Below are 13,010 nucleotides of genomic sequence, written 5' to 3'. Positions count from 1 at the left end.
CCGGCACTATGACTATCTCAATCGAACGGTTGTAAATCTCACGAAAAACATAATTTTTTGAACAACCACACAATTTTAACTGTCATACAGTACATTATTGGAAATATAAACACCTTCAGAATTTCCAGTGAGTATAAAAAGTTGTTAGGCCAAAAAACCGTTAAGATCTGATTTCTTATTACTAGCCAGTTTTACAGTGCATATTTTTTTCAGCCCATATCCGCCCGTCTACACGCAATAAAATCCGAAAATACATATATGGAGGCGTCTTTTTTCTATCAATTTTCATCTTATATCGAGCATTGAACAACAATGAATCAGGAAAGAAAGGAATTGGAAGGAACGGAGATGTGAGTTGTTTGAGGAAATCAATCTGTATATCGAATTTTAGTTTATGGAATATGATCCAAGAAAAAATGGACCGAAGCTTGAAGATCCAGTGGTGAATATGATCAAACTAGATATTTATATGGAAGCTCAGTGTCCTGATACATCTCGGTTCGTTTTCGACGTTTTCAATTTCAAAAGACATCATTTTTGTTCTAGATTTTTTCGCCAACAACTTAAAAAAGCATGGGACATTTTGGGAAATCTGAATAGGATCGAGTTAAATGTGATTCCGTTCGGGAAAGCAAGATGCACTGAAAAGGGGAATGACTTCGAGTAAGCCAAGTGTTCTAGAATCCGTCAAAATCTCTCTATCATCTTCCAGATGTCAGTGTCAACATGGCCCGACAGAGTGTGAAATCAATCAATTAATGAACTGTGTCATTGATCGTTTCGGGTTTCCTCACAGATATCTGCCAGCTGTTTTGTGTATGCAAGGAAAATACTCACTGGATGAGGCAATGACGTGTGTCACTCAGAATTTCCCAGCAGAATACAACAGGTTCGTTGTGAAAAGGAACTGTTTCAGTTTTGATGGAGAGTAGAAACCACATGCTGTGAATTCACTTCTTATGCAGAGATTCAATTTTCAGAATGCGAGAATGTGCTGGAGGGCAACGTGGTCGACGCCTTCTGGCTCTATCAGGTCAAAAAACGGCGTCTATCACTCCAGCAATTGATTTTATTCCATGGATCGTTATCAACGGAGCTCGTAACTCAGATGCTCTCTATGATTTAACACAAAATGCATGTGAAGCAATGCAACCAATGCCTTCAGCATGTAAAGAATATTTACGATCATTACAATAATTTATGTATTTATACGGGTTCTCTTATTATGGTGTCCATCAGTGCCTTTCAAACTCAGACGGGTATTTTCTACTTATATTTTTCTTTGTTATTTCTAGATTTCTTTACAAAACTAATTATTTGTTTTGTTATATTTAAGTTATCTAAATAAAATAATATTTAATTAAAAAACTAAATGTTTCTGAAACATTCACAAGTGTGACCACAAACTAGTCTTTTCCATTAGATCGGACAAAAAATGAAACGAGGAAAAAGAGAAAAAGAGGAGGGATTTACGAGGAGGAGAAGGACAGTGACTACGGCAAAGCTACGATGTGAATCAAAACGATTCGTGATTCAATCAGCTGCTTTTTGCCATTTGCCATTTGTCACTTTTCCTTCGAATATGAGACACACTGTATATTTTCACACTGCATTGATATGGGAATAATTCTATCAGTCTATTATCAAAAGAGATTCGAGTAATTTTCCGGTTACTATCTTTGAAAAATCAAATTTATTGGGCTCATCCATCTTTTATCATTTGGAACCTTATTTTTTATGAATACACGTAAAATCCTTTTTTCAAACTACGTGTTTCTACTGATAAAATCAAATTCAAAATTTTAAAAATTTTGCGAATAACGTGGGATGTACGGCTCGAATTTTTTATAATTTTATGATGTGGCGATTGTTGTTTATCTTTTGAACTTTTATTTAATATCAGACTTTTGTTGCCACGTAAATATGAGATTTTCAATCTAAAAATAAATGATTATCAAATTTTCTTCTCATTCCTAGCTCGACAACATTTGGTCGTTTTTGAGTGAATGCAAGAAAGTGATTCCCACTTCTTTCTGGTCTACGGCACAACTACAAGTTGTATGAAAAAACAGCGGAATGACTAAACTTTCGAGTGAGTTATTAATATATTAAATTCCGAATGATCAGATGCGGTGCCCCCATCTCAATACTTTAGGTACGAATGGAGATATTCCAAAACGCTAATAGTGATAGATTTTCCGGATTTTTTTGGGAAAAAGTTACGATAGGAAGTTTATCAATTATTTATAGTGATTTCTCTGTAAAGTTGTTGTGAAATTTCAGTAATCTCAATTGGCTTAAAGCGTGTTAGTTTCTTACCAATATAACACGCTTAGAGTCGATCATGTGTATCAATTAGCTGAAAACAGCTACGATCCCCATACCCGATCTCCTTATTTTTGAACGATTGAACTTGTTTAGAAGTTGAGCTTCTGAAAACGTGAGAGCGCTCATCAAGAAGTCAGAATATACATTGTATCATGGAATATTTTTTGGAAGTTCCTGCTGTTTTTGGTTATTTCTTTCTGTCAACTGATGTGATTTTTATCGAAAACTTTCACATGAGTTTCAGCCTTTATCACAATATCTTATCCTCTCCTTACTCCTGAATCTCATCATCATTCAGCTACATTTCGTCATTAAGCCGAAATTGATAGCGGTATTGAAAAGAAATAGATGAAGCCGTCGGCTAATCAAATCTTCATACTTCAGAAGAAGGCGATCCTGGTGTCAATTGACTCGTGAAATCTCAATCTTTTCGTCTCTTCCTCCTAAAATTTCCTCTAGTATAAGAAACGTCTTCAATTCTTTTCTTCTCTTCGTCTTTCTTTGAAATGTTGATTGCATTCTGTCTCATTTTGGTAGTGAAAAACATGAGGATAACAGGAAGCTGAATGATGAGAAGATACAGGAGGAAAAAGAAAAAAATCATATGAAAAGAGGAAAGAGACACCAATATCTTTAACGATACATCGTATCTTTCAGTGTGACGTAATTTCTTATCAACACCTTATTGGACTTCTCCCTTCCCCTTCAGCTTATATTACATACTATGACTTTTATCTTCAGCGATAACTAATCAAATTGTATTCGAAATCAGATCTCTGATCAACGAGGTGTTCGCTCTGCAGTCTATAGTTGATATCATCCAAACTTTCCCAGTCTGCGGAAGAAAAAATAATTAGGTACGAATTTTTACAAAAAATCTGGGAGTTGTCAATAAAAACTCTAGGATTCTTGATCAAAAATTTGTATTCCTAAGGTGTGACAATCCGTTTCATTAGAAAACACACCAAAAACAGAGCCATCCAAATTAATAACTGCAAAACGAATACATCTTTGTCGATACTTCTCGGAAACTGTTTCCTCTGATCACTCTCCTTTTATCTCTTCAAATTAATCAGACTACAACTAGGGAAAAACCTGGTTCCAGAAGTTGTGCTTCACGATTTTTGAAGTGTGATCTATTAGATAATCCTCTTCTTTTCTTACGTGTATCCTTTTGTTTTTCTGCTATTTTAATCCTTCCCTTCTCACCTACAGAAGCTTTTCTTCCTTTGAAACCTGTATTTCTATCTATCCTGAACGCATTACTCTTCCAAAGTAACGTTTGAGTGACAGTAACCATGACTATTTCAGTGATTCTTCTGAAAAACAAACCAATTGTCGACCATCAACTTTCAACTTCAATTCTTTCCAAAATGGCTCTTCTTGCTCGCAAGGCGCCTGCTCTTCTGCCTGCTCCAACAACTTCGACAATGAAACACATGATTTACGATGAAACTCATTTTGCAATGCAGAACAGTTTGTCGAAAATGATAACAGAAAAGATCAATCCGAATGTTGCACAATGGGAGAAAAGTGGAAGATATCCAGCACATTACATATTCAAAATGATGGGACAACTTGGAGTTTTTGCAGTTAATAAACCAGAAGGTTTGTCTAATTTCAGTCAATCAGAATGGTTGAGAATGAAATGTTTTCAGAATTCGGAGGAACGGGACGAGACTTTTCAATGTCAATAGCAGTTGCTGAACAGATTGGATCAATTGATTGTGGATCTATTCCAATGTCAGTTATGGTTCAAACTGAAATGAGTACTCCGGCTTTGGCACAGTTTGGTAAGCCATCTCGCAGCGAATATTATTTATAATCGTATAATTAAGGCTCTGACTTTCTTCGAAACCGTTTTCTCCGTCCGTCATTGAATGGAGATTTGGTCAGTTCAATTGCAGTTTCAGAACCACACGCTGGTTCAGATGTATCTGCAATTCGAACACATGCCCGTCGTTTTGGAACTGATTTGATTATAAACGGTTCAAAAATGTGGATAACAAATGGAGATCAAGCTGATTGGGCGTGTGTTTTGGTCAATACTTCGAATGAGAAAAACCTTCATAAAAATAAATCATTGGTCTGTATTCCACTTGATTCGCCTGGAGTACATCGGTCAAGTCCATTGGATAAATTGGGAATGAGAAGTTCGGATACCGTTCAATTGTTTTTTGAAGATGTCAGAGTGAGTTTTTGAATTGACTGTTTTGATTAGTACTGATGAGGAAATATAGATTATCTAGAACTACACAAAACTGAATATGATATACTCTTAATTTAAAATCGACTAACATTCTTTATCTTTATCAGTGGAGCGTAGTTGTGAACATTTTTATGATTTTTTACTAGTTTTTGAAGTTCTACTATTAGTTTCCAGGTTCCAGCCTCATTCATAATCGGTGAAGAAGGACGTGGATTTTCGTATCAAATGAAACAATTTAATGACGAACGCCTTGTCACAGTTGCCGTTGGACTTCTTCCACTTCAAAACTGTATTAACAAAACAATCGAATACGCAAGAGAACGGTCAATATTCGGAAAAACTCTACTCGATCAACAATACGTTCAATTTCGTTTGGCCGAGTTGGAAGCGGAACTCGAGGCGACTCGTTCTTTACTCTATCGGACAGTTATGGCACGTTGCCAAGATGAAGATGTTAGCATGTTGACTGCAATGTCAAAGTTGAAGATTGGAAGACTGGCTAGAAAAGTGACTGATTCGTGTTTGCAGGTTTGAAACTATAAAACAGAACATGTTTCATATTAAGATTTTCAGATCTGGGGAGGCGCTGGTTATCTGAATGACAATGGAATATCTCGGGCTTTCCGTGATTTCCGTATCTTCTCAATTGGTGCTGGATGTGATGAGGTTATGATGCAGATTATTCATAAAACTCAATCTAAAAGACAACAAAAAACAATTTAAAAGTTCCAAGAACCCCCGAGAAATTCTACTTGATTCTGAAAAAGTGTGTTTGTAAATATCGCGAATAAAGCATATTTTTATTCTAATAAAAATCATATTGTACTCGAAATGTCACGTATAGATTGTAACCAGTTTCTACTACAACTGACCCGGGTGTCTGAAGTCAATATACTTTCAATTCAAGTTATTATATTTATGTTTGCCATGCTCCGAATCGGAAGAGCGCAAAGAAGAATTCACCTTCTTCTGCTCATCAATCTTTTTTGTTTACATTTCGAAAATGAGCTGCAATGAAACGCGAATTACTTGCGAGTAAGTAAAGTTACTTTGGAATAGAAACTACTGTAGAAGAAACCGGTTAAAAAGTAAAGATGAGCGTGAAAGAACAGAGGAAATGAGAGTATATAAGGTGTCATTCAATTGTCAGCTCACATTTTATTTGTTCTTTATTTTCACACTTTTTTGAGTTTACTGATATCCAGTATAGTGAATTTCAGGACAATTAAATCAATCGGAAAACAACGATTCCCGGGTAATGTTCTCTTATAACTTTAGTATTTTACTCATCACTGAAATCCGTCAAACAATACTCTCTATTCATTCACCACATGGTTTTTTGTATTGACCCAGAACTCGATGAACCCAACAAAGTTTCCTGCTCTCCGGTCATTTCGGAGACTATGCAAACAACTAATAAATGACAAAAAATTAGATTTAGAACAACTAAACTCGGCTTTCAGTCCTTCAGGGATGCATTAAAGGAGTTTTATATCTGAATAGTCATTTTGAGTCTGATAAGAAAAAAATGGGTTCAGAAATTCATACATTCGGACCCAGGTTCCGAGACAATTTACCCAATGTCATCAGATGAAAATAGGTACTTATTCTGAAATTCATAATCTAGAATTTCAATCCCAGAGTTCCATTTCAATTTAATTAGATCTAATAAATTGATACTGATCTTTTATCTCATTCATCCACCCACAAACTCTTAAACTCCCAATCCATCAAAACCACTTGTAAATGTACACGAGATTGATCAAAAAGTGTGTGTTATGGCACATTGTGCAAATAGTTCCACCACACTTACATACTCTTACACTTCAACCGCGACCGCTTTTTTGAGGAGTTTGACAGTAACAGTGAGATGTCTGCAAACGGCAAAAAAAAGAGATTTTTGAAGTTTTCCGCATTTCAAACGGGATGATTTTTCCCCTTCCACACAGGACAAATCACATTTTTCTTATCATCTATTAGTCATAATCATCCAATTAGTGGACACTGTTAGTTGTTGAGGCGGAGAAGGTAATATGCATAATAGTGCCATTTTGCCATTGGCCACCACTGCCACCAACTTTCGATTATCGGTTTCTGTGTGTGTTTCTTCTTCTTTCCTCCTATATTCTCCCACATTTTCCTTAGTTTTTTCTTTCTTTTCCTATTCATTTGTTACATTTTGAGTGACCATAACCTCCTTTCTCTTTTAAATTTGAAATATTCTTCCACGAGAGAACAAAAACCAAAACATGAAAGAGATACTGTGGTTTGATCTCTTTTAAAAATCACTCAAATATAGGTGTCCACAAAGCGTCAATGAGCAATTTGCCAAAATGGGAGTGGCTCCAAGCACAAATAATCCAACATTTCGTTGTATTGTAATTCCACAGTTTCCTCGAGTTATTCCATATAGAGTTAATGGATTGACTTTGATAAGGAAAAGTTATCTGATATTTCAGATCTTCATGTTCCCGAAAAACAATTTTTACAGCAATATTTCTCTTTGACCCACGTTCAAACTGCATATTTTGAACTGAAAAAGCAAATATTGATACGTTTCGCCAGTGCTGTAAATATGGAGATTTTTCTGATTTTTAACCTGCGTAGGTTGGATTTTCAGTTTTTAAAATGATGATTTGAGTTGTCTAAATTACAATTCATCTCTTCATTTGCTCGAATCCAATCTTACTGAGGAAGAATCTTTGCAGAGTTTGTGTTCTTTTTGTGTCCTTAAAACCACTTGACCATCTCTCATTTTACCTTAGATCACTGTTAGGCTATTAATAGACCAAGATCTTTTGAAATCAGGATGTTTCAAAGTCAGTGGCTCCTAAGGCTACTATGTTTTGACGTCTCGACCGTCCACAAGAAATATGAATTCCTGCAAAGATGACCCATTTGATTCGGGGTTATTTCCGCCCATCTCCTCCCATTTTCCACCTGCAAAAAACGGTATTCGTGCATAAATCCATCAAAATGATGTGTCCTTTTTGCGTGTGTCTCCCGTTGTTTCTTAATGTATACATACAAAGATTCGCGTACACCAAACACATCAAAACGATATGCGTGAAATGAGCGAATCGTCCTCTTCTTCTTCTACGTCGTCGTCTTTCTCCTGCTTTTTTCCTCTTTTTCTTCTTATTTTCATTCTCCTTTTCCACGGAAAAGCGAAGACTCAGAGAAGACGTCAAATGTAGAAGAAGTCTTCGACTGGAAGAAGAAGAAGAAGAAGAAGAAGAGACACATACACTCTGATTCTTATCGGGTCCGACGATGCTACTACCGTTTTTTGGTCTGGTCTTCTTTTCTATATTCTTTCTCTCTATTCATCTTTTCTTTATTTATGTTTGTATTATCACATATTTCAATAGTTATACCTATACCTACCGTAACCTTTAGTACTACAGTACTTCGTTTTCTTAGAAACATCATTTAGACAACTCTCAAAGAAATATTCCTTATTTTCAAAAGTAAAGATTTTCCGGAGCCAAGTTTATCTTCTTGTTTTTTATTTTCACATGTTTTCAGATTATGATATCCGATAAAAAGTTGAACAATTACATCATCTCTTACAGTGGTAGAGTTCAAGTTGTAGATTGAATCAGCATAGATAAGAATTCTGATACAAAAGCGAATAATTTTCTTCCGAGCTCCAAAATTTGAAATGTTCTAAAAATTACTGTGATCTACTTTTATTATCGTCGAGAGAAGTGTGCTCGACAGTTCCTTTTTGATTTTTTCGGCTTCCTTTGTCATTTTTTCATTCGAGATCGACGTTCTTTGTTTTTTTTTCAAATGGACTTTCACGATCACACCTCAACTTTTTGAATTTACCCAATCAAAATACCACATATCCTATTTTTCCCATTTTCATATTTTCCTCTCCATCTCTGCGTCTCCTCACTCCCACCATACAATTCCGCACTGTCTAATTCTTTCTGAATATCCGGAAATTGCTTACATTACAAACATTTGTCTCTCCTTTCCAATTCAAGTACATTATTGGTAAAACTTACAAACACTTGAGAAAACAAAACAATTCTGAAATAAAAAGTGTGAAGAATGAGGGAAATTGAGAAAACAAGTTGAGTAGTTCTTTGTTTTTTACCCGCAAAAAAATCTTGTTCATTAAAAAAATTGGACTGTAGGTCAAGGTTTGAATGAACTTTGTGTCGCAAACTTTGGTTTTCTTTCTCCATTTTAAAAAGTTTTTTTCGTTGCAAGAATTCAATAACATAGAGTAAATATGAACTCTTTTTTTGTTGCACACAATATTTTTCTTGAATTTCTGACTTCTGCCCTATGATTTTTTTGAAATTTCTCTCTTTTCTTTCAAGTTCTCTACCCACTTTTTTCTTCTTTGCAACTGATCTCATTCGAAAAACTCTTTTATTTCAAAACTCCACTATCTTTATCTGAGCTTGTGTAGCTACAGTAATCCCTGTTGTTTGACTTGTAAAACTTTGATGCAACTTTTATCCAAGATCATACTAAATTTACACGTACTTATCAGATCTGAGTTCTACGTCAATAAATAATTGTTGACCTACTGTCACTGATCTTACAGTTAAAACATCTTGACATTACTCTGCAGTTTGTGAATTTATTTCAGTATAAGAACCCTGCTAGAGTATTTCTTCTCGAACACTTCTATTTTCTTCTCTAGATTTCCTCAAAATTCGAAATCCCAATTTATTTGTTGGGCCACCCTTAACTCAATTATTAGTAATTTTCCGCCATTTGCTAAGAAGCTAAAATCGTTTCATTTATTTTAAGAAAACAAATGAATGGTTTTCTATGATTGAACCAAAAAGCCACACCCTAGATGTAGGTCATTTATATAAGTAAGTAACCAAGGGCATCATCTTGTGACCCTCTGACCTTTGCTGCAAATTGGGCGATAATTCTTCTTCATCTGATGCGAGAAGAAGCATCAGAAGACGTGAAGAACAGAAAAACGAAGAGGAGAAAAAGAAGAAGAATGAGGAAACTTATTCTTCTCGTTTTACTTATTTTTCTGATAGACAGTGACACTTGATGAGAATGAATAGTGTAATACTGTACCGGCTACTCAATTCTTTTTCTTTGTGTTCTGCTTTTTCTCTCATTTTTTCAGTGAAGCATTCTCTTTCTTGACCTCTTTCCAATGCCATCATTCTCTTTTTCACAATAGGATTATTCTCTATGCTTTTCACGAGATTACTCGCTTCTCTCCAAACAAATATTGGAATTCTTTTCGTTTATATGTAACTTTCAGCAGTAGTTTTTGATTTTTTGATAGGTCATATAGAACTGTCTCAATATAAATAATATACACCATCTCATTCATCATTCATAATTATATAGACATGACACTGGGAGACCGGTGTATTTGTTGCGTTAGCGAAATTCTAGATTACGTGATTCTAGTCGAGATTGTATGAAACGAAATTGCGATTAAATTAGTCACCGTGTTGTATTTACGAGACAGATGCTTCAAGTGACCTTCCTATTTTTCAACAGTTTCGGAATTTTCATTATAAGAAATCTTCTGAGTTGTCTCGTTCCAGATCTTTCTTTAATTTGGTTCCCGGAAAGATTTAAAGTATGACAGAAATAAATGAGCTTATGAGCTCGAAGTGGCCCAACGATCTAACTTATTATCCATTTGTTTGATCTGTTTAGTGCATTCAGATGCAATTCATCAATCAGATCAGTTCAATGTCTAGGCTCTGAACTAATTTCAAAAAATTGGAAGAAATAAGTTCTGGAACTTTTGGTGCCGTTAGATTAATATACTAATTCTAGAATATATTTCGTTGTAATAATTTTTTCGTTTTTAATAAACGGAGCAGTTCAAGAAGCAGACACTTCTATTTTGAATGTGGTTTGCATCAAAGTCCGATTTCTCTTTTTTGTTTACCTCGTCGTGCTCAAGTAATGAGCACTCAACGAATATGTGATCTATTTGAGCCAAACTTTTATCAAATGCACTTTTTCCAAAAAGGTCTTGTTCCAACTCAAAAAATTGCATCATCTTCGGTAACTTTTAGGTTCAAAAGTGCAACAGAGACGGGATATCCCTCACTTCTTGTGTTCATCATCTTAAGATTAACTGTGTAACAATTTGCATAAACACACATACATTCACACTGGTCTTCTTCTTCTTTCAATCACTTATACTTTTACACTTGGCACGCAGACGTCCGCTTATGCTTCAACTACTCCTTCTTGCCCATCTCTCGTCCTCAGTTTTTTGTTTTCTTGTCATTTTGAAATGGTCGAAAATTCGTATTCTTGCACTGTCAAAAGATGATGATGAAGTAGAAAAGAGAACCTGTTCCCAATTACAAAATTCCAGAGGTGTTGGTCAATTTGACCTTCTAGATCACCACATTCCAGCGCGGCTTCACAAAGAAAATGAGAAAAGAAAACTTCATTTGAAAGAAGACAAAATTCAAAATTTCATAAGAAGAATGGGAATTCCCATTCGTTTTCTTTTGACTTCTTTTCAATTTTTATTCTGAAATTTCAATTCATATTCTCTACTTTTTGATGGTGTGTTTCGTGTATTCAGCATTGGGTTACTACTATCGTTTCGACCGGTTTTCAATCGACAAGCTTCTCTGGAATTCAGTTTTTGAAAAATGGGCGGAGCTGTATAGGTTATGACGACGGGAAAAAAGAAAGAAAACGATGATGGTCTAGAATTTTTATTATTTTCAGTTTTCATTTTCTCGTTTTCTGATATTGTTCAACCGCCTCATCAGTAAGATCTGTATTCTGGATATCAGTTGCTTTTCTGATTGTGAAAACTCGGAACAAGCCATAAAACGTCTGGTAGATGGTGAGTTAGGACTGACAAGCCTCATAATCTATTATCATTCAGCTGCAGAGCTTGAATCAAGTATTATTTATATCTTTTGAGAGCAAATGATTGGAACAACCACTTTGAGATTTCATTTTGAGCTAGTCGTTTTCTATTTAACACTAATCAGCTTCAAAAGCCCCTTCTACTTCCAAATAAATCTCAACTTTTTGTTCAAGCCCACACCCTTTCTCATATCTTCTCAAACCGTCACTTTCCCAAATATAATATTCTCGTTCCGTTTTTTTTGGCTGTCATAAGTCGTTCATCTCTGCTTATGGCACCTGTTGCGCCACCCTCATGCCACCCCTTAAAGATACAAGATTAAGAAGAGAGTGTCAAAATCCCACTGGTTTTTTATTCCTCTCCTCCAACATCATCTTCTTCTCGCCCATCGCCCGCCGCAAAAAGTATCATAAAGTTGCCCTCGTTAAAAGAACGAGTGTCTTCCGATGAAGAAAAATGGTTCCCGCGCGGAAGCTAACACTTTCTCTCTGCCGCTTCTCTCTCATATTATGCCATTCTCGGTGGGAGAAAACATTAATTGAATCATCTGAGAGAGAGAGAGATGAACGCTTTTCTTTTCGACCGGAAAATATGTATTGACCTTGAGCCAATATTAGAAGCAGGAAAGTGTTCAATTAAAAAAGAAAACTAAATGAGAGGAAAAAGTAAGAAAAGGACTAATTAGTGTAATCAAAGGTTACCGTTTTGGAACTTATTTACAATGAGGTTTTCAGGTTTTATGATGGAATTTTGGTCGGTGCATGCTGTTTGAAACTGTTGGAATCAGAACGAGATACTCAGTTTCCAGGTCTGTACTTCTGAAATCTTTTTTAATGTACTACGCTTCAATGAATCACAACTGTTTCCTGATCCCAACAATTTATAGCCTAGGCTCCAATTTTCAGATCGTATCTGCCATGTAACAAAAGCGCATTTATTTGAATTTTTAAAAATAAGACAACATCCCCGTCACCTAGCGCATACCTGTTGTGCTTCAGTTTATCCGATAAAACTGAAAACTTTCCCGCTTCCTTTCTTTACATAATTTTCTAAAAATATCGTGCATATAAGAACAGAAACGTATATAATATCACGGTCTCGAACCACTTGTTCTAGGTCTTCGTTTCTTGTTTCATAACTATTACAGTTGTCTGAAACGCGGTGAATCGAAAATTCCTTTCTAGCCGACCACCTTAGAATCAACCACGTATTCTAACCATCTCGAATCTTTGTCGGTTTTTCGTCTACTTCGTCTGAAAACATTGAACAAGAATATCTAGTTGAGACATGACATCAGTTCTAGAGGAAAAAAAGCAGTGTTGCAATTAGCATAATTCTTGGTACTATGCTTTCATCACGCGTGTCATATAGACACCAAAGTGAGAGTAATTTCCCGTTCCAATTAATACGTCGCGCCCTCTCTCTCTCCCATCAAAAACGATACCAATGGCAGGAGACAGCATCAAGTCATTCGACGACGATCAAAGCGGAGAGAGAGAGAGAGTTTTTCTATATACAGTGTAAATTTGCCCCCTGTTGGCATCATCATCACATAGACATACACTCCATAAATGCAAAGGTTAGCTTCCTGCCCTTCTCTCGTCAATCTTGATCCTCTTC

At 35.7% G+C, this 13,010-nt stretch overlaps 2 protein-coding genes across 2 annotated transcripts; both read left to right on the top strand.

The window, feature by feature from the left end:
• Positions 1-394: 394 nt before the first annotated feature.
• Positions 395-1,197, top strand: GCK72_010134 (uncharacterized protein; the record flags this gene model as incomplete). The annotated part of the gene is made up of 4 exons (XM_053727707.1): positions 395-498; positions 547-663; positions 713-889; positions 981-1,197. The coding sequence occupies 4 exons, from the start codon at positions 395-397 to the stop codon at positions 1,195-1,197; spliced, it is 615 nt and encodes a 204-aa protein (XP_053587284.1).
• Positions 1,198-3,701: 2,504 nt separating this feature from the next.
• GCK72_010133 (uncharacterized protein) lies at positions 3,702-5,260 on the top strand (the record flags this gene model as incomplete). Its single annotated transcript, XM_003106081.2, has 5 exons — positions 3,702-3,936; positions 3,987-4,121; positions 4,167-4,519; positions 4,712-5,065; positions 5,111-5,260. 5 exons carry the CDS (start codon positions 3,702-3,704, stop codon positions 5,258-5,260), a joined length of 1,227 nt encoding a protein of 408 aa, XP_003106129.2.
• Between the last annotated feature and the right edge of the window lie 7,750 nt (positions 5,261-13,010).

This window comes from Caenorhabditis remanei, chromosome III (assembly GCF_010183535.1).
Source record: "Caenorhabditis remanei strain PX506 chromosome III, whole genome shotgun sequence".
Lineage (NCBI taxonomy): Eukaryota > Metazoa > Nematoda > Chromadorea > Rhabditida > Rhabditidae > Caenorhabditis > Caenorhabditis remanei.
This window is presented reverse-complemented; position numbering and strand designations above follow the sequence as displayed.